General features: G+C 39.7%; 1 protein-coding gene across 2 annotated transcripts in view; it reads right to left on the reverse strand.

The window, feature by feature from the left end:
- Positions 1-716: 716 nt before the first annotated feature.
- The window catches only part of fndc1 (fibronectin type III domain containing 1), a 40,604-nt gene continuing 19,077 nt past the window's right edge, over positions 717-22,243 (reverse strand). For both annotated transcript variants that reach the window (XM_017456553.3, XM_017456552.3), the window contains 12 exons: positions 20,016-22,103; positions 19,804-19,919; positions 19,507-19,618; positions 19,043-19,411; positions 18,272-18,412; positions 14,687-14,923; positions 13,102-13,210; positions 7,362-7,441; positions 7,206-7,235; positions 6,884-7,045; positions 5,640-5,762; positions 717-5,542 (listed from right to left, as the gene is read on the reverse strand). In XM_017456553.3, the coding sequence (XP_017312042.1) occupies positions 5,427-5,542; positions 5,640-5,762; positions 6,884-7,045; positions 7,206-7,235; positions 7,362-7,441; positions 13,102-13,210; positions 14,687-14,923; positions 18,272-18,412; positions 19,043-19,411; positions 19,507-19,618; positions 19,804-19,919; positions 20,016-22,103 (3,683 nt within the window). In that variant the 3' untranslated portion in view covers positions 717-5,426. The remainder of the gene's footprint in view (positions 5,543-5,639; positions 5,763-6,883; positions 7,046-7,205; positions 7,236-7,361; positions 7,442-13,101; positions 13,211-14,686; positions 14,924-18,271; positions 18,413-19,042; positions 19,412-19,506; positions 19,619-19,803; positions 19,920-20,015; positions 22,104-22,243) is intronic.

Genomic DNA, 22,243 nt, shown 5'->3' on the forward strand with positions numbered 1-22,243 from the left:
TATTTTCTTGTCTTCGGAAAAAAATTTCTAGATCTCGTGCGGTCATGGGGCAGCGCATAAACTGCTCCTTTTAACTCAGTAGAGTTGTTATGCAACAAGTGCTAATAGAGGTCCATTAGGGTAGGATCTATCTAGCTATGTATCTAGCTAACTATGCAACTAATTAGGTTAGATCCCAGATCCTAGATCACCAGTTTGAATATGTGTGTCCTTTTCGTTGTCGGAGAGAATGGCAGGGAAGGGATACCGTTTTGTATATCATTTCTGTATGTGGTGAAGTTACAGTACATCTTACGTATATATATAAAAGGGAAATGTGTTATACGTAATGTATCGAATTAAAATTCCATAGTATTCTTCAGTGCCAGTTCAATCATTAAAATGTCTTTAAAGACAGCATTAGTCAGCGTTAGACATTTAGAGACATACATTATACATGTTTAGAGTTTAGAAGCATTGTTTTGAAGCAATTGTATACATAGTGCGTAACACGCCATGCTCCACTGCATTTCACTGTGCATTCATTTCCAAGTGCCACAGAAAATCACGGATACAGAAACATAATTCACCTTCAGCTGGCACGATCTATACTTTTAAAAGCTAGTTTTTATACTTAGAAATGAACCTAGACCAAAGGTCTTCATTCTTATCCACAGAGGTCCAGTGTGGTTAGTTTAATGTTATGCAGAGTTAAATAGCAAATATGCACACAGATGTCAGGGAGCACAAATGGTTTAATTATATTATGCAAGTAAAATAAATGTCAAACAAACAAACAAACAAACAAATGCCTGGAAACAATTGGCATTTCCTTCTGAGAAAAACAAAAAGCAGACTCTCTTCGTCTATCTCTTTGTTCTTTCTCTGCTTTGCCTCGCTCACTGTTGACCTGAAATTTTCTTTCTATGATTTAATCCTCTCAAAATGAAAATGAATGGAAAGATTTTCCAGGCATGGTGCATGACCTACTTTTAAAAGACATAGTTAAGTAGCATGTGGAAAACGGTTAGGATCCTGCTTGAGTTTACAAGGCCGGACTGCACTCGTAATTACAAATAATTATATTCAATAACTTAATATATACCATTATGCGACCAATGACAAGGTGATTATGTAATGTAGTTTTATATATAAATATATATAAATAAAATGAATGTAACATGCTTGACACTTTGGTGATATAAAGAAGCAATGAGTACCCCAGCTGTTTGCTTTTACCTGGAAGAATTGTAGGTGACTCGGCTATGCAGTATGTTGGAACAGAAAATGGACCTAGTGAATAAATCCTTGCCCCCAGTTTCCCAGAGAAACGTAGTGTGTCCTTTATCTGAAGTGTTTAATTTGACCCTTAATCGGCAAATAAACACACAGCAACCAGGCAAGATTAAATCAGTGTAGGCGCATAAAAAAGGCCTCGAACTACCTCAGAAAAAAAAATGCAGGAGCAAGACTTTGTAAAGTAAAAGGTAGACACATGGATGATACATTAAACTCCAGAATCACTGCCTCCACTCTAGAAAGTGGACAAAATTACTGCATAAAATAAACATTACCCAGAATATAATTCAGACTTTACACACACACACAAGCAATTGGAGAAATTATTTCGTTTTCCTCTAATGAAAAAGATTCTAAGTACTACTTTAATAAGTACTACTTTTAATGAGTAGTATTTTCTCTCGAATGATTGATGCCATTAAATAATATTGAAAATAAATACAAACACATTGCTTTTGTTAGAACATATTCTTCTCAGTCTCCAGGAACTCTGCTGTTGTCTTTACTTAAATATGAATTTGCACACACATATAAATGCCTTTGTCATTCATCACTATGAGAAAAAAAGGGCTGCCAGGAAGGTAATGGCTATAAAATACAGTCGAGTGTACTGTTAATCAAAACCTGGGCTACAATGAATAAATCAAGTTTCAAATCCTGGTAAACAAGCTCCTTTGCGCTGTTTATTCTACGATCCGATCCGTTATTGGACATAACCTGATTGATATGTTACAATGGATTATTGAAGCTTTTTGGCTGTATTGTGGTTAGTGGTCTAGGGGTCCTTGTGAAGATTGATGGCATGAGGAATTTTACTAAGTACCATGATATTTTATCCCTCAGACTTAAGGTTAAGACTTGGCTATAGATGGATTCTTCAACAAGATTATGATATACATCCAAATCAACACAGAAATGGCTTTAGGGACACAAAATCAGTGGTTTACATTGACTATGTCTTCTTTCTGTGGATTTAAACCTAGGGTCTGAATTGAAGTCCACATACCAAATCCAAAAGTGCATGGAAGAGTGGACCAAGATTCTTCTGCAAGTGTCTCCAAATTCCCTGGTGGTGCAACAGAAAAGCGCTCATGCTATCGTCACAAATTTGAATCCTGATGATGCCATCATTAGTAGTCATTAGTGGTCGGGAGTCCACAAGAGCAAAAGGTGCCATGCTCATAGGCAGTAGTCTCTCCCCTGTTGAATAGAGTGGCACTAACCAATCATGGGCATCTGTGTGATCATGTATGCAGAAGAGGGCAGCACTGTCCTCTGAGTGCGATATGCTGCCCTGTCACATAGCACAAGCAGCAATTTGAAAACAATGTGGTTGCATCATGCGTCTTGGAAGAAGTATGCTCTTGCCTTCACCCTCCCTGGTTGGTAGTTGTAATGTTCAAAAATATTTCTTTGAAAGAAAACTACGCAGCATTATCATTATCATATGTTTAATCTCAGAATATTAGTCATTACACGTGCTATTCACTTCACACATTATTTTTAGTTGATTTTCATGAGACTTGCCAAGAATTCTTGAGTTGGTAAATATACAGAGGATAAGTTTAATGCAGATAAATCATTAGCAACTGTGCTAGAGAGTATGCAAGGGGTTGACATATTAATGGTAAATAGCGCACTTATAGAGCGCTTTACACTGTGTCTCATTCACCCATTCACACACACACACACACACACACTCACACCAAGGGTAGCAGAGCTGCCATGCAAGGCGCTAACTCGCCATCGGGAACAACTTTAGGTTCAGTGTCTCGCCCAAGGACACTTCGGCATGTGGAGTCACGTGGGCCGGGAATCTAACCGCCGACCCTTCGATTAGAGGACGACCCGCTCTACCACCTGATCCACAGCCGCCCATATTAAAGAGACGATTGAAATGAATCAAGTTCAGTTGTAGTAATAGGTGGATATTACAGGGTAATTACAGTCTAGATGATCGTGGGGGCTGAAGTGACATATATATATATATATATATATATATAATAATAATCAGTGTTTGTAAACTTCATGCAAGTTCAAAAAACCTAAACAAACTGATTTTTGTTGAGGAAATCGATAGAAACTAGTCTTTTCACTGATTCACCAGCTTCCTCTGTGCATCTCATCATCCGATCAACAAAACTCGTGAACAAACATTAGAATTTTCCGTCACACAGAACGTATATAGTGTTTGTTTTTTCCACAAGAGACATGACCATACGCAGGATGGCTGCAAAGCTATTTCCAAAGTTTTATCCTCTGAACTGAGATCATTTGAGATATTGTATGGCTGATATTAGCAGGTTTGATCCTATTTATCATTATGGTTTAATCCTAGTTCTTCAGAATTCTATTTTAAAATGAATCGCATTAGGAAACATTGTTTGGATTCCTTAATCGTAATTTTATTACATTTTAACCACTAAAATTATTTTTTTTTTCATTTAAATATTGATATTTTGTAGACTCAACCATAGGCAAAGGTTGCTGTACCGTACACTTCAACACTCAGTATTGAACAGTGATGTTTTACTTATAACTGGATGTTGATGTGATCTCCAGTATTTTTTCATTTCCATGGATTGATTGGTAGTGACAAACAGCACATGCGTTATTATGTAACCCATGTCGTTAACTATTCCAAACCATGCTGTGCTTGATAATGGCAATATGGTCCCAGACAACCAGTTTAAACAAAGCGGGATAAAAAACAGACTACCTCTGGAGCATGTCTTTATTCTGGAGTTGAAATTAATGCAAAATATGCTCCGGTTTGCTATGGTCCATCCTTTAAACGAAACAATTACTGTCACTAAAATCAATGGAAAAAAAAAAATATAGCTGTCCAAAAGAGATATAATTGAGCTAGTTAACCTCGGATTTCCCCTTTGTATGAACTGCCGGATACATTTTTCCTAAATGCCAAGTAAAACACAAACGTGTTTGACTTTTGCAATAAAGAACTGCCGGTCCTTGAGATAATAATAGTTTCCAGACAGTAGTATGAAGAGCATACAGTTCAGCTCCAAAACTACACAAGTGCACGGCAGTAAAGATAGTAAATTGTTGTTTCTGGATGTGGTAGAAATGTTGTCCGTCGAAAATCTGAAATCCATTTGAGATGACTGCTAAATATCAATGGATTCTGATCTCAAATTAATTAACCATATACGATTCTTCTTACAATATGGGTGGACAAGGGAAATCAGTGACTCGCATTGTTAGTTAAACAAAGTGTTGTTAACGATCATGACAATGTTATAATTATACTATACAGTGTCCAGTATTGCCGGAGCATCAATGTGACAATGACCAACTTACTTACTTTTCTCTCACCCGTTCAAACCGCTTGCTAATTCTTTTCACGCGATGAGCCGAAAGACACACGCCAGTACGACTGGCAATTGTCAGATGCTAGGTGATCAGGAGCACGCAGACGTAGAATAGTATCAGGGGTCCGATAGATCATTTGGTCCGCTCAGTGAAATCGCCCCTCATTTAAAGTAATATTTTCCTCGCATATTAAAATGCTAACATTATTTTGTCTGTGTAACATAAAACTTTAGTGATGTACATAGTAACTTTATTCAGTATTTGACCTTTCCTGAGCAAATAAAATTACCTTTTTATCTGCCCTAATATGGGCAATATTTCCAAGCCAACTGCCATTCAAGCTAAGAGGATAGAAGACATGAATACAAAACAAATAGCAAAGTTATTAAAAATCACAAAAGAAATAATCACGGACAATTTGTTACATCATTGTTGTATAAAAAATTGTAAGGCTTTTGGTTTGTATCAAACTACTTAATATTACCAGCAGTAATAAGAAGCCGTCAAAGCCATTAAAGTCACTGGCAATTATTCAGGATACAATGTTCCTGATAATGTTGTTAATAATTTGAGCACACATGCTTGTATTTCCTCATATACAGACTGCTTTTAAAAAAAAAAAGTGCTTTATATTGAAACAGTTATAGAGAAAATGTTATTTTAAGTATTATATCCTCTCTGACAGAAACCGTATGTTGGTTTAGGCTGTACTTGCTGCGGTTGGCAAAAGTTCATTTATGGACTTGGCAAACAGAGAGGTTGTAGTAGGATGAAATGGAGCTGCCAGTGATAGCTGGCATTCAGAATGTCCTCTGTTACCATTTCCCAGGGATTGGGACCCCACACTCATACCAGCCCACAAACTGATGAGGCGTACGCCTGCCTATGGGCCCGAAATTTACAGGCTCTTGTCTATACGAGCGATAGTAACCTGAAATACAGAAAAGGTAACATGGTTTTATTTTCATGATGGGAAATAAACACTGAATGAAAAGCAGTGAATTTTGAGAGTTTGCCTGGATTTGTACCTTGAGCTTGGGGTAGGTAGAGGGAAAGGGTTTGTGATCCTGTCCTTCCATCCAAATGTGAGTCTACAAACTGACAGTGGTCTTCTCCGTTGCCATAAGAATCAGCAATACTGTAGAAAGTTTCTGATGTAGGCAAGAAAACAAGTATTAGCTTAGCGGTTAGCACGTTCGCCTCATACCTCGGGGGTCGGGGGTTCGATTCCCACCGTGGCCCTGTGTGTGTGGAGTTTGCATGTTCTCCCCGTGCTGCGGGGGTTTCCTCCGGTTACTCCGGTTTCCTCCCCCAGTCCAAACACATGCATGGTAGGCTGATTGGCGTGTCCAAAGTGTCCGTAGTGTATGAATGGGTGTGTGTATGTGATTGTGTGCCCTGCGATGGATTGGCGCCCCATGCTCCCTGAAGAAAAGGATAAGTGGTATAGAACATGTGGGGATGAATAGAGCATATAGAACATACATGGATGGATGGAGACATGGGAATTTGATCAAGATTATGAATATATGAAAGGTACAGATTGGAACAGTCCAGGGGTGTCCAATCTGTCTGGCCACATCAGCCTTTTGTGAAGGGCCATAAACTAAGATGTTTTTTTTTTTTTTTTTGGTTGACATATTATCTAGTCTATTGATTAATAATCCAGGTTCTGAAAGTGCTAACACATATACAGCACAGCTGATTATACGGTATTTGTGTGAAATAACATGCTTTGTGCAGGAATTGTGCTGTACTCATATTCATAAAGGTCAACAGTCATCTTTATTATTCTGTATTGTGTCTCTTAGTTCGAGAAACAGGATTAACCAATCAGGATCAATCATGCATTTTTCTCATTTCTTTTTGAAAACAGCTAGCTACACTCTGAGCATAGGGATCAATGTCGTTTCCCTCTATTACTAAGATGTTATTTTAATGGTCAGAGGAAGGGTTATGAAGGTATTTTATGGCAGTCTTATTAATATGGTCAGATTGGTTGAGGGTATATTGTGTACTGAACGATTACATTACAAATCCAGGCCATCACTGCTTATACAACTGTCTGTCTTTCAGGCAAAATGCATGAGTGTGTTGCACTTACCGGTATAACTGTACAGTCACTGTATGAAAGACATGAAACCGAATGAAATGTGGTAGCAGGTCTAAACTAGATGCAATGTGGACTAGAGGTACGATCGATGCAAGGTGAATTGAATCTGTTGCAGCAGAGATGTAAAAACTGTGCAAATAAAACAATCATCCATAGTACCCTTTAGTCCATCTCCCATAAAGATCTTGTAGCGCAGTGAGTTGCACAGGACCACACCTACAAACTTCCTGTACCAGGTGCGCTTGACAAATTGACTTCCTCTACAGGAACTGTGGGCATGGTTGTACCTAAAGGTAAAAGGAATCCAAATAGGCTCGCCACCTGGGGGAAACAGGAATATCGTGTTCAAGAACAAACTTGAGTGTGGTAGAGACTTGAATTGTTGTGAGTATATATATGACAGGGTTTTCATGTTTGTGTTGTAATAGCATTGTATTATAAACCCATAGAGTGCTGTTTCTGTGCAATAGATGTCTTGTACCTGGAGGTCTCTCAATAAGAAGAGGGTTATCTGTAGAAAAGGACAACATTCTGTTTTTAGACATTTAGATAAAATATTTTCCTTTAGCCAAATAGTTACAGTGAAAAGAAATAATCATAAAGATGAAGCTGCCCCCAATACGGAAAGGATACTGACCTGATTCTGTAACATAAGTTAATGTTTCGCTGATCGGCCCTAGACCAAACACGTTCTTTGCTTGAACTCTGAAGTAATACCTAGATGAAACAAACCAACATGCTCAATAAAAGCAATGTTACACCATGGGTACTTGGGAATTAATGCTTGATAGTTCACTCTTAATAACTAATCCTGAATATTTACACATTTTAATAGAATTATTATTATATGAAAAAAATATTTTACTACAGTAAATTGCCATACAGCTCCAGGGTCCCAGGTTCGACCCGGAGCTTGGGTTACTGTCTGTGTGGTGTTTCACCTATTGTCCCTGTGTTTGAATTGGTTTACTTCAGGTTCTTTGGTTTCGTCCTGCCTCCCAAAATCATGCCAGTACATATATGGGTGACTCTAAATTGCCCTAAGGTGTGAATGAGTGTGTGAAGGTGTGTTCATGGTAGTCATGTAAGGCTAAAGGGGATAATGTCCAACCAAAGGAGCAAGAAGGAGGAAGAAAAGGGAAAACACTGATGTAGCAGAGTTGGGGGTTGTTGCACAGACAAATGTCTTGCTTTAAGTTACTTGAACGATTAGAAAAAGATTTCATAAAAGAAATAAAACCCAGTGACGTTTAAGACACACACAGTGAAAGGCGAATAAGAGAATGTGTGTGTGTGTGTGTGTTCAGAAGGTCACTACTTTCACGCTTCGCCTCTTTTTATTTGAGACTCATTTAATGACATAATATCTGTATGGCTGGATCAGATTAGAGAAGCTATGTGGAAACTCTGACCAAAATAAAGTGGGAATTACAGAGGGACCAGGGGAAGTGTGTGTGTGTGTGTGTGTCTGTGACTGTGTATTCTACCCCGTTCCCTTGATAGGAAATCTGAGTACTAAATTACAAAGATTTATAAAATCTCCGTCATCTGTTTTTCTTTTTTTTTTCTTTTGCTATTTACATTTCACTAGTCTGTGTTTTCTCGAGTCAACATTTCCGTGTGCTTTATTTTCGAAGGTGGCGGTTGCTCTCGTCAATCACAGTGTTTTCCGAGGACAGGCTAAGAAAACATAACCCTACTAACCCACCCACCCACACAATCTCAAGCAAAACATTCTTCAATTCTGCATTCCAATCGTGTGATCTATCTACATTCTGACATCTGTAATGACTGTGTGCATGCGCATCATTTTAAAAATATCAGACACCAGACCAGACAGCTGCCGTCGGCTGATCGACTTAAGACTTGAGTACCTGCTTTTTGTGTGCGCGAAGAGCTTAAATATGAAGGAATGTTGCACACACTTGGAGCGCATGATGTGTGTTAGGTCAGATCTCGTAGCTCCACATGTGTGAGAAATGTCCAGGCAGTCCATAAGCATATTTCCGATCTGCTGCGACTATGACTACAAAACACCCCTATGGCCAACTTAGAAATCAGAGTTTTGACAGAACCTGGGTGCATTTTTATTTGTGTTCATAAGAGAGACGCAAGTCACAGATCAGTAAGTCTGAGTAGAGTAAAGCCTGTTCTAATAGAACTGCCAAGGCCTAGCAAATGGAACATATGCTCTATATTAGCCACTTTCTACTACATAAAATGCCAGTGTTCTTTAGCTCGTTTGAAACGAATCACACGTGTAATCTTGTTCCTTTCGAATTACTTAGAGTTGAACTGACTGCTGTCTCAGATAAAGAGAGAGAGACGTAGTGAGAGAGGGGGCGTTGAGACAAAATTTCCCTCCTGTGTAAGCTTTAGCAAGGATCTAGATATAGTTATTGGTCTGAGAATGCATCATATTTTACATTAGGGTGTTATGCTGATGTAAATAATGACTCACAGAAATCCATGATCAACATGCGCTATACCTGAAGACCTTCCATGCAGTGGAAGAACATAAACGTGACATCAATCTCACGCTTTTAGACGTGGTCGGACATGGCGATCGAAGCACTGAGCTGTAATCTCTTCTTCGCTATTCTTTGCGTCTAAACTGCTTCGCTCTGTCATGATGCGTGAACTTTAAACACACGCAAGGAGTTTATAGTGGATCACCGTGTTGACTCTCGGTCATTGAAAGGTAAATGGGCACTGCGAAATATTTGCATGGAATGAGATGGTGTTTAGACTGAGGTTTGATGTTGGAATCATAGGTTTGATGTGCCATAAGATGACATCAGCTCTTCCTCAGTGTTGATATAAAGGAGATCTGTGAGTCATCAGAAACTTGAATTCTGCTCTCATAATGTGTCGTGCTGTCCACCAATCATTCCAATCGTTGAATGTTTTATTCACCCGACCTTGAGACTAGTAGAAATGTTCCTGTGTTGATCACATCACGGTTATATAGACTGTTATCATAATAGGCAGGAAGATAAAAAAAAAAAAAAAAAAGGTAGTGCGGCTACCGAATAAAGTGGACAAAACGATAAAAAAAAATTTCTATTCCAAACAACTTACAACTTGAGAAAGCAACACTAAGGAAACATGCCCAGTGTCTACTTATTCTGAATAGAATAAGTAGACACAATATCTCTTTATTCTGGTGTTTAAATGACACCTTCATAATTAAAAAAAAAAAAGTTATTTATGCTAAGGCACATTAAATAATGTGAATCACTAATAAATTAACGATACATCTATGAGACTTACAGTGCCCTACACTAATACTGGCACCCTTGGTAAATATGAGCAAAGAAGGTTGTGAAAATTGGTCTGTATAGTTTTGTTGAAAAAATTCACAAAAATACTCTGCTCTCAAAAGACAATTTTTCACTTCTTTGCTCATATTTACCAAGGGTGCCAATATTACTGGCAGGCACTGTAGTCCATCCATCTTCTATACCGCTTTATACTTTTCAGGGTCACGGGGAAACCTGGAGTCTATCCCAGGGAGCATCGGGGACAAGGCGGGGTACACACTGGACAGGGTGCACAATCACGTACACACTCACACACCCATTCATACACTACGGACACTTTGGACACGACGATCAACCTACCACGCGTGTCTTTGGACTGGGGGAGGAAACCGGAGTACCCGGAGGAAACCCCCGCAGCACGGGGAGAACATGCAAACTCCGCACACGCAGGGCCACGGCGGGAATCGAACCCCCGACCCTGGAGGTGTGACGCGAACGTGCTAACCACTTTATTAGTAAGTGATGTAAATAAAACAACTTCCACCACCTTACGATCACCAGCTTTCCTCAGCTGAGTGAAGTATTCAGGATGGGCTGTACTGTTTCAGGAGTTCCGAATAAATACACCAGAGCTACACCATTCAGAGCTTTAAATGTCATGAGCATTATTCTGTACTCCAACAGACTCTGTACGCAGACATACCAGGTCGTTGATGTAGATTAAATAAGACTGGGGTAATATGTTTTCTGGTAAGGACGTGGGCTGCAGTCAGCAGGGTGGCTAGTCCAATCTAGATGTTATGGAAGCATGCACTAGTTTCTCAGTGTCATGTAGGGTTAGTATATTACTTCTTTTAACTACGTTTCTCAGATGTTGACAAGTGTATTGGAGAGAGTTATATAAAATTGATAAACCAGCATCTAGAGTTACACTAAGAGCCTTAACTGCCAAATCAACATCTTTATTCTGGATAGAGAAAATATAAGCAACACGAGCATGTCTTTTTTTTTTTGAAGAAAGACGTTTCTATGAATCCAAGCTTTTATGTCTTTTATCCAGTCTTACATTTTGCATAACTGTGCTGCTAAATGTTGCCAAACTGACAAATATAATTGTAATCAGTATGAAAATATTATGTTTGTGAATTGCATGTACAAGATGTTGGATATAAACAGAAAATATGGCACTTAAAACCACTATATGTGTTACTTTAGGCTCAGTTTATACGAACTAATTTGTAACAGTCATTCAAGTAAGATCGAAACCAGCTAAGAACTTGTCTGTCTCCCCTGCCTGGGGTTTTCAAGCCTTTCTGCAAAAATATATACATTAAAAGCTGTAATAATATATCGATTAAAGGCTGCTGCCAAGAGTTAGCGGACAATGCTAGCGCCACAAACGACTTTAGATGTAGGTGCTGTCACTGTTGCTTATATAATGCTGCAGTGAAGTTGCTTTTATTTTTTAATTGCCTGTGAAAAAGTTGTCAAGGACTGTACAAATACTGTACATCTCATCGCCAGATAATTCAGCCACGTCTATGCGCCTACATTCTGTTCACACTGCATTTGTAAATGTTTTCCCGTACACTTTCTTTGCATTTTTAATTGGGTATCAGATGCCCCTGCCGCTATACTAGCAAGCCAATTAGCTCCCCGAATAAATTGACACTTTGATAATGCCGATATTCGATATGACGAAAAGATGAATAAAACATCAATAACAAAATACAGAGTTTGTGCTTATTACAGGTTCGTTTATTGATTAAATGTATTTGTCAGTTAGCTGTTAGCTGCTATTTAGACTCCTGACTTCTCTGCTAAGGCCAGGTGACTAAGGTCAGCTCCATCAGCTCTTGCCCCGTACTTTTATGTAGTTTGTCTTATCACTGAATACTTCACACAGACTTATTTCAAGGAAATGTTATGCCATTATGTCATTTATGTCAATTTACACCAGACGTAGTTCTGAGGGTTTTTGTTGTTGTTGTTGTTTTGTTTATCACATACAGCAGTCGCACTTCCCTTCAAAACACACCAGCGGCATTAAATAGTCCACTCGGTTGTGTAGCTAGGTATGGGTAACGGAGAGTGCTGGGAGTTTAAGAAAAGTGAGGTATAAATAAACATCTGGCTGACAACTTACAATAAAGGTGTAGTTGCACTTTAATAGGAACACCTGTACACCTGTTCATTCATGGCATTTCCCACCAATCAGGTTGCGGCTGCGCAAGGCATAAAATCATAAAACCTCTACAACTGCACTGTTTAGGAGAGCATGTCCACACTGTAGGCTTGTCTACCTGACCGGAGTGGAATCTGATGTGGTCTACTACTGCTGCAGCCCATCTGCCAATAATTTAAGTGTCTTATGCATTCTGAGATGCCTTTCTGCTCACCATTTGAGTTATTGGAGACTTCCTGTCTGCTTGGACCAGTTTGGACATTCTCCTTTAAGCTCTCTCATCAACAAGGTGCTTCAGCATGCAGAACCGCTGCTCACTGGATGTTTTTTTAATTTTAATTTTTTTTTTTTACCTTTCTATTACGCACGAAAATCCCAGGAGATCAGCAGTTTTTAAAATACTCAAACTAGCTCATCTGGTAGGAACAACCAAGCCACTGCCAAAGTCACTGAGATCACATTTTCCTCACAAATTAAGTCAGTATTTCATGAAGTTACATATTTATGTTAAAATAGTCAACATCCACAAAAATGGATGGCAAGAAATGTTTTTTTTTTTTTTTTTTTTTTTTTTTTTTTGCATTGTGTTTACAAAGAGGGGGTTTCTGTAGGAAGTAACCCAAATTTTGGACTTAAAGTGATTTAAAAAATGCCACTATGACGACACTACCTGCTGCATGACTCCACCACATCAGCACAGGTACATTCATTTAGCAATCTGCTAAGGTTATACAAGGCAAATAGTGACCGCACCTGCATGAAACTCTTACACCACAATGCCTTTCAGAAACTTGACCAAAGCATTGGCGAATCCAGTGCTAGCTCTTTACATAACTCCACTCATGGGATTTACTCTAATGGAAAAACCCCAACGAAACCCTAAAAACCTGCACAACGCCATGTGTGTTTACGTAAGAAATACAGTTCACCTGGAGTTTGGCTTGAGGTTCTCCACAGCTAGATGGGTGCCAGATGAGAGAGTAGATGACCATCTGTTGTTCAGGACATCATCATAGGAGGCACTCTGCACCATGTACCCTGCGCAGAGAGCCATCGGTGATGCACAGAACATTTCTTACAATCAAGTGAATAGGTTTGGAAATATTATTTCAGCTACCTTCTAGAAAAGCAGTACAGCTATGCATTATTCTACTGCTGATAGAGCTGCTGATAACCATGCACCAGCTCTCTGTTGAGAACCGTGTGGATTAAATTATGGCACCTACAAACATTACACGTCACTTCAGGTTAAAGTCCCTGTGAAATCAAAACGGACGCTTTGTGACTTCTGATACGAATATGTTAGCCATAACGATATCTATAAGCTAGTGTGCTCCAAAAACCACGGCAGAATTCGCATTCTGAAGCTGTACGTTGTTCAAGTTTTACAGTCTCTCTACGGATCCACCAATACGGATCAACAATTTTGATGACATCATTCTGCACTTCAGCTTCGCGTCAGATTTTCTGTCTAATCAAATGTTCTCAAGAATCTGAAGTGTACCGCACCCAACAGTCGTAAGTCTCCTGGCTGTGACGTAGGCTAAACGCTATTGATTATTTAAAAAGGGGGAGGAGCCAGCCAGTATGTCCCGCACTGACTTCCTGTTTCAATGGAAATGGCATCGACACATCGAATAATGCGACGCGTTTCAAGGCACTTCACATGGACTTTAATGTTTTAACACATTAAGTGTGTGTGTGTCAGCATTGCACAAAAGTAGATAGTTGAGGATTGCAAAAAAAGAACGAAGGAAGGAGAAGAGAAACTGTATGGAATGAAGTTATGCAGAGGAGAGGACAGGGTGAGGGAAACAACTACTATCTGTTTTAGTCATCATGCAGGCTCATGCTCATGGCTGCTTCCAATCTCTTCTCCTCTATTCAGAGAGAGTATACTTAAAGCACACAGGGACACTAAATGATTAATTCTGACAAGGAAATCCCATAATCTTATAGACTCCGGAGTTTACTGGGTCTCGTAAGTCATAAGAGGGAGAGGCTGTGTTTATAAACTAAAGGTGAATCAACAATACCGTTTAACATTTTGTTAGCAGTCAAACATGTAAAGCCATGTGTATAATGGGATCCCTTTTGGAACTTTTGAACTTACAGTGTAACTGTATACACTGTTTTACACTGCTTGGATGTCTCTCTAAATGGGAAATGTACTGTTACAAAGTTCTAGATATAGAATATTTTATGGATCTACCTTTGAACATAAGACTTATTTTCTCTACTTATAGCTAGAGAAGCATTCATGGCTTCCTTAAGAGTCCTCCCCTCCCAGAGGGACGAACCCATAAGTGTTCTAGATCGAACGTCTTCTTTGTCTACTTCTTCCCTGACATGGATGCTCCCTGATGTTGAGTTTGACATAGAACCTCTTAGGATTCTTCAAGAGGGACGAACTGAAGGATCCTGTAAGGATCCGGAGTACATTTCTGCTTGTCGTGTTAAGCAAAGGCAAAAATATATTTGTAGGGTCATGCAAGGTTTAAGCAGAGGTGGCACCTGACACCATGTCATCCTTCAATGGACGGGCCCAGTCCAAAATAACAAATGAGTGGCAGCCCTCCATGGCGATCACAGTGATGTTATGGGGCTTGTATTTGGGAGGCTGCTTTTGGATGGTTGTGCCCCTGTCCTTCTCAATGAGATCAGCCAGGACATCCACCTGCAGGTATTCTAGAGCCTCAGTCAGGGAACACGGCGCACCAGGATCCTTCTGGATGTAGTTCACATATGGAGCTGAAAGTGAAAGTCAAACATATTGAGTCCCGTCATTATCAGAACTCTATATTAATGCGTTCCACATCCTGCAATGACTAAAGAAATAAAACATTCTTCTCAGTTGGGTTTAGACCGCATGTCTTACATTCCTTGTATAGTCTAGCTGACTGAATGAAACTTCTGACTCACTGCGGTTCTGTGGTTTGTTTAGAGGGCAAGAAGGGGTTGTTATTCGAGACTATTGTTTATCTATTATCTCTTGGCAGTTCTGTGGTGGTTCGGTAGGCTTTGTCTCTATTGCTGGCTCATTGTGGTTAAGTGATTGCTATAGTGTGACAGCCGGGAACACTTCCAGAAATTTGATTGGGTTACAAGACACACACCTGGAGCTAATCAAATGCTCCACGAGACGTTTCTGACCAGAACAAACACGTGCAGATCCAGACATACACATGTCAGACTGCACTGAGTTATGAGCTAATACCCAATGGCTCTGTTTCATGTTCGATAAGAAAAGATACTTCAGACTAAAATGCTTAGAACATAATACACACAAGAACATGCACAGATTTTGCAGTAGTCATGTGTAAATATGACAATGCATGACACTCTCGCTCGTTCTCTCCGACAGTGTGCTTTGGGGTCAGCCGACGTACCGAGTCTACTTGCTGAGCCAGGTCTTTTGACTGTCAGTTTACAAAATCGTGCTCGTTGTCTCAATTACGAGTGTGCTGTCTAATTAATGCAGCTACTCAATTAATTGCATGTGGTCATTTCATAACGGTCATGCTGTTCGCTCAGGAGATTCCCTGCACCCTCATTTTAATAGTCCACAGATGCATGTTCTAGTTTAACTTTACTTATCATGTTTTTGTTGTTCCCAGGGTGAGAATAACTGGGAAACTGCCATTAGTAGAAAAAGCATGGTTTGAACTCATGCAGAGTTCATTTTGGACGTCTATAACGGGATCCTTACAGGGAATGTTGAGTGAAATTCAAGGGCAGTTCTACACTGGTGCTACTGGCTCCACTGGTATCTGTGGTGTTGACATCTGTGCTTGCTCTCTCAGTCCAGCAAGCCTGAGGACCACTATGGGATTCCTTCGTAAAACAACAAGGAGCTGACTTATTACGTTACTCTTTTTTTTTTTTTTTTTTTTTCCCAGACAAAACTATTAATGTCAGGTTGCTGCCAAGAAAAACACATTAGAGGATCTACAGTATGCGACACTGTGAACTCTCAGAACATGGTTAATGTTCAGACATAAACGATATCCAGGTCAGAGCCATTTTCTGACACAATTTACACCTCTGTATTGTAGATACCCTTACAGTCCATACATTTATATACATAATAATAGTGTAAACATTGTGCACTGTTTCCCAGGCAGTTACTGGATAACAAAGATAATGATTTGGAAATGTAAAGGAACCTACTCTAAGAGGTTAAAATACATTTGGTCAAAGCAGTTGATTAACAAGCCAGAGTAGTTGCTGTCCTGTGACTGGATATGAACATTTTATTGATATTGTCTTTTCAGCCTCTTTCCTGCAGTTAAATTTCCATAAGGAAAAAAAAAAAAAAACCGCACACACTTCTGAAACAGGGAAGGTAGGATACCATTAATCAAGAGGTCCTTGACCACCCCATCATGAGTCACATGCCTTGAGCTGGCCTCAGATCAGAGCCTTGAGAAGGGCCGTGTAAATGATTAAAGCAGACACACTGCTGTTATGCTAGCAGTATACTTTATCTCTGCAGACTTTGCTGGAGAGGAAATATTGGCCAGAATAATGTTTACAGTAAACTCACACTACCTTTTCACCTTCTAACTTCCAGCCCTGCGCTCAACATCTGCACCGGGCTCTGTATACAAACGACTTCATCAGGAAAAGATTTCAGCAGCGAGGAGAATAATGCACTCGAAGGATTCAGGCCACAAAGACAAAAATGACCTTTTAACTTTACGTTCCAAAATCCAGCTTCCTGATGACTTGTTTAATCTGCAGTATACTGTATATATTGTCTACAACAATATACGGTGAAGACCAAAAAAATCTGAGACGTATTTAAAAAATCGGTTCCTTTCCATGTACAACTAGAAATAAGCAGAGAGGTTTGGAATTGGAAAAACTACAAAACAGAGAATGAAAATGTTCAACATCTACACTAGGTCACTAATTAAATTTAATTCGACATAGTAGTATATTGACGATATTAATCACGCTGTACGAAAGGTCAGATTTCCCTTGAGTCTCGTCCCTTCCGTTGAAGCACTTGTTCAGATGGATTTAATCTTACATTCAGATTTAATCTGAGTGCACACTGTCATTAAAGCAAAAAGGGGGACATACAAAATACTAGGAAATTGTGAAATTCATGTAAGTATTCATGTATAGATAATATTACTTGAAAGAAATTTGGATCAACTTAGAAAAGAATGCAAAATAGAAGTATTTTCACTTGTGGTCTCTAGTGTGCGCTATACAGTGATAAGGTTGTTGTAACCTGGCATTTTATGTTGTTGTTGTTGTTTGTTTTTTTAGTACAGGACTGTATTGTAACTGATTGGGCACGTAGGGCAGTGCATTATTTTACAGTAAAATACCATAAAATGCAATGCATAGTGGGATATCTAACATTGGTAAAGATTCTCTTTGTGCCAACATCTAGAAATTTGTGCATCGTTTTTTATACCACTGATTTTAGTCAATATTTTACGCAAACCCTCTTCGATTTTATACGGTAGAAAATAATTATTTAATACGGCACTGTCATTAAATGTTTAGTGTGCTTTTTAGTGTGTAATTCAATGGTAGAGGTGGTTGATTTGATTACATACGGTGATATACTTGAAAAATATAGTAATTGCTTGCAAATATATTGCAGTACTTTACTCTAAATATGGTTCATACAGTAAATTTTGCAGTAAATTACTGGCCGATTACTTTAAATTTCATGGTCATTTTATCGTGGTAGGTCAGATTAGAACAACCACTATCATTCACTTTCATATACATTTCCCCACCTGGAACAGAAAAAAACTCTCAGTTTTTCAGATTATTGTTAATCCTTTCTCTCAGAAATGCAGATCAATTCTGTAGATTACAGAAGATACCCACATTAAAGAAGCTGAGCTATTAGATTTTGTAACGTCAATCACTTTCTCAAATGGCCAACTACAACAGAACGAATAAAACGTGGGCCAAGACTCATATTACTTGCTGAGAGCCATACCAGAGTGAATTATGGTTAAGTCATTTTTTAAATAAAACTAAATCGCAAAGTAACATTGCGGATCGCAGAGGAAACTGCAAGGTCATTTTTTTGATATGTCCACACATGCACAAACAAAGATACATTACCTGTGAAGCGTTTCTTGCCGGCAACATCAAAGTCAGAGGATGGGCTGTGGTTGAAGAAGCGGAACTCGGTAGTGGGGGTATGAGTGGTAGTGGGCACCTGAGTGGTGGTAGGGAACATGGTGGTCTCCATCAAAAACTCATCTGTAGGATAAAAGGCACATTGACAGCATAAAAGGTCAAAGCAGTAATTGTTACATAAGGAATTAAAGTATTATCATATTATAACTGTGTATATCATTTTTCACCCATCGAGCTATTTGTTAAGGCCTTAACACATGTGTGTAAGTTGTATACAAAATAGACGTATATGTCACACAGACTAAGTTCATCCTGTCAGTCAATTACAGTTACAATTCACTGAGTTTCCCCTAACAAAAATGATAAACACAGCTACATTTTTCAGATTAGGTAATGTGTAACCTATCAAAGACACAAACACAAAGATGGTGCCTGAACTAATCTATATGACAAATGAGAGTTTATTATCCATCCATCCATCTTCTATACCGCTTTATCCTTCCTTCAGGGTCACAGGGAACCTGGAGACTGTCCCAGGGAGCATCGGGCACAAGGCGGGGTCCACCCCGGACAGGGTGAGTTTATTATTATTATTAACCCTGGTTGCACTGCGATTACATTGGTAATACATGACATGCCCAGAACATCTCATTAATTAAACCATGATTTAACATGTTTTAAGTACAGGTACAGTATAAGCCCATCTCTTTTTTCTTTACCTGGAAAATGTGAGTATGCTTTTAAAAAGCTCACCACTTGGGTAGCAGTCCAGTATTCCATAAACATCCATCACAGGAATGCCGTTCATATCCAGCCTCGGAAATGTTCCAGGGGGGCAGGTAGGCAATGCTTCAGTTGTGGACTCCAGAGTTGTAATTTCTGTTGTTGTTGATTCAGCAGTGGTTGTGGTGGTGGTTGTAGTTGTAGTTGTAGTTGTAGGTGTAGGTGTAGTTGTTGTGGTTGTTGTGGTTGTAGTACTGGGTGTAGGACGATCCAGGCCCACCACTGGCTTCCCTCCAACAGTGAGGTACTTATCTCTGGGGTTAACCACAGGCCGACCGTCCCTCCCATTACCAAACAAAGCCATCCCTTCCTGGTTTACTAACGGGGTACCCTGCTCATCTAATGGGAAACAGATTATATGTTAACTGTTTGATAAATGTTTACTACATTTAAAGCAAGTAGTCAGTAAAATGAGAAGGAATAAGAAATTATACCGAAAATAGTTTTTCCATCTTCTCCAACGACGACTTTCCTGGGCCGTCCTCTAGAATCCTGCAAAACTTTTCCTTCTTCATTCATCAGGACTCCTTTATCCAGATCTACAACCTAAGGGAGGGTACATTCACTGTAAATACATGAGAAAGATTAAAAAAATACACATGACAGGACCTAAGCCACAACATAAATTTATCCTTTAAGAGAATGTTTAGATTTTTCTAAAGTTGTCGGCAGAACAAGCCTCAATAAATGTATAATATCATTTCTAATAGTGATTATTAAAGTAAACACACCCATCTGGTTCCATCGGGGCCTGTAATATATTTGACTCCATTTGCTTTTTTGTTTTCATCTGATGTAGATGCAATTTTGCCATTTGTAGCTGTAAGATTCGGCCGCCCATTCTTGCCTGCACAAGCAAATTAAATATGAGACACTGTCATTTCACAATTCGTTCATACTTATGTGTATATTGAACGAGACCTGTGAATAAAATAAATTTTACCTTGCCCATAACTAGGTTTGTGCAAGCTGACTGGGGGTTTTCCTCTTGAATTTTTGTCAGGTCTGCTTGGATAGCGTGATCTGACTACCGGATTTCTAGCTGGAGCTGTTAAGGAGGTCTTGAAATCAGTTGGTGTGTCGCCACCAGAATTTTGATCAGTAGCAGTTTGCTTCAACGATGATCGTGAGACCGATCCCATGGTTGATCTAACATTAGCACTTTGGCTACCATCTGTACCGTGATCTGAAGGTGAAGCTTTGTGTTCCATGGTCTGGGAGGCAGAAGAGGATGAAGAAGCTGAAACGGGTGATGAAGAGGCGTTCTGTTTAGCAGCAGAGCCCAACTGTGTATTTTGTACTGTCTGTAACCTTCCACGCAACCTTTCGAGGAGAGCAGAACGAACCTTTCCATTTGAACCTAAACCAAGTCTATTGAGAGTCATATAGGGTGAGTTGTTCTGAGAGGTTTTACCAGATCGTTGAACCTCTTTATCATCCGAGGCAACTGTTTTGGGGGATGCAGTTGGGACAGAATTCGTATTGCTGATCTCACGAGTTTCTTTGTTGACCTCAGAGAGGTAATCATGTTTGTGATCATTGCTAGGGTTTGTGTCTTCTTTGTCAGTGTGATCATTAGAAGTTGTCTGTCCATTGCTTGAAACTGGTTGTCTGCTGTTCACAGTGGGTTTGGCTAGGTTCGAGTCATCCAAATGCTTTGTGGTGTAGGTTGTTGGCGAGGTTTTGTTTTTACCACTGACATGCCCTCCTGTGGCTGTTGGATTGGATGGCATTCCTCTCAGAATTGGCCTCCCTGCACCTACAGAAGAAGCAGTCCTGCTCCATGGGATCCTGCCATCTTTTCTTTGACTACTTCCAACTACGACCCTGGAATTTCTGTTAGAGAGGGAGGAACTATGCCCTGGACTTGCTGTAGAAGGACTCTGAGATGAAGGCAAATAACTGTTAACAGCCTTGTCTTTATAATTCTTGTTACCAAGGTCCTGAGTAGTCTCTTCTTTGATTGAAGGGGAAAGAGTAGTGGTATATTGATAAGAGGCAGGTGGGTCGTCATTATTTTTAATCTTTATTTTGTGATCCTTTTTATTGTCGTGTTTTGTATCCACGATGCTGGTTGAGCGGCTATCCTGATAGCCAGTACTGGATCCTGTTGAAGCTTGTGATAAAGCAGACGAAGGTAAAGCTGTTTTTTGTCGACTTGTCTGATATCTGTGACCCTTAGTTTGAGTTACCCTTCTGCCATTTGGATAAACAGGACCAGTCCCTGAGCTACTGGAATGACTTGTTGGGTTAGAAACTCTACTTGTCCCAGCTGATGACAATGGCAAAGACAATGATAAAGATGATGACTCTCTCTCTGTTTCCATCTTGGTTTCATGAGGTGATGGGGTGGATGATTGTGCTGCTGTAGTACTGACCTTGTCTTCAGGATATAAGATGGTGTGGACTTTCTTTGAGACTACAGGGTCTTGGCTGTTGGGTAAACTGGAAGATGCTCCTTTCTGATTCCTTGACCGTGAGGAACTAAAGGGTGGCCGTCTTAAACGGCCGGCATTGACAACCGACGTGCGAGGTGTCAACGACTGAGATTGGTGATGGCCCTCTTTGGGCATTGGAGGGGAAGAATGTGTCTTTAGTAATGAACTTCTAAGAATAGAACTTGGTTCCTTAGCTCCAGCTGAAACTTTCGGTTGTTCTTCCTCCCCAGTTTTAGACGGAACATTGTTAGTATTTTCAGGTTGTATATCCTCAACAGCTTCATTTGCTGTTGCTTCATCTTCTTTTGGAGTGTCTGTTGGTGTTTCTTCTTCATTTCTTTCTTTGTCACTGCTAATGCTTGTCCTAGAGCTGGAACCTGAATTCCGGACAGAGCCTCTTACAGATGAAAAAATGCTGTGATAAGACCGTGTTTGAGAAAGGGGACGGAATTTCTTGTTCGTGGGTGGAGAAGTAGTGGTATGGGTTTGCGATTCCTCTGTGTCTTCTGTATCCTGATCCTGTGAGTCATCATATTCAGATGTTCTGGAGGGGCTCTTGGACTGAGTGGAATGCCGTGAGGCAGTAGTGCTGGCTGGTAACAAAGAATGCATACATGATTTTAACCTGTAAGGGTTTGTTATTAAATTCAGAGTTGAGTTAAACCTGAAACAAAACACAGTCTCCTCTGCTATCTCTATTCCCAGATTTCTGATGGATTAATGGCTTAAACGC

This window comes from Ictalurus punctatus, chromosome 25 (genome assembly GCF_001660625.3).
Source record: "Ictalurus punctatus breed USDA103 chromosome 25, Coco_2.0, whole genome shotgun sequence".
Classification (NCBI taxonomy): Eukaryota; Metazoa; Chordata; class Actinopteri; order Siluriformes; family Ictaluridae; genus Ictalurus; species Ictalurus punctatus.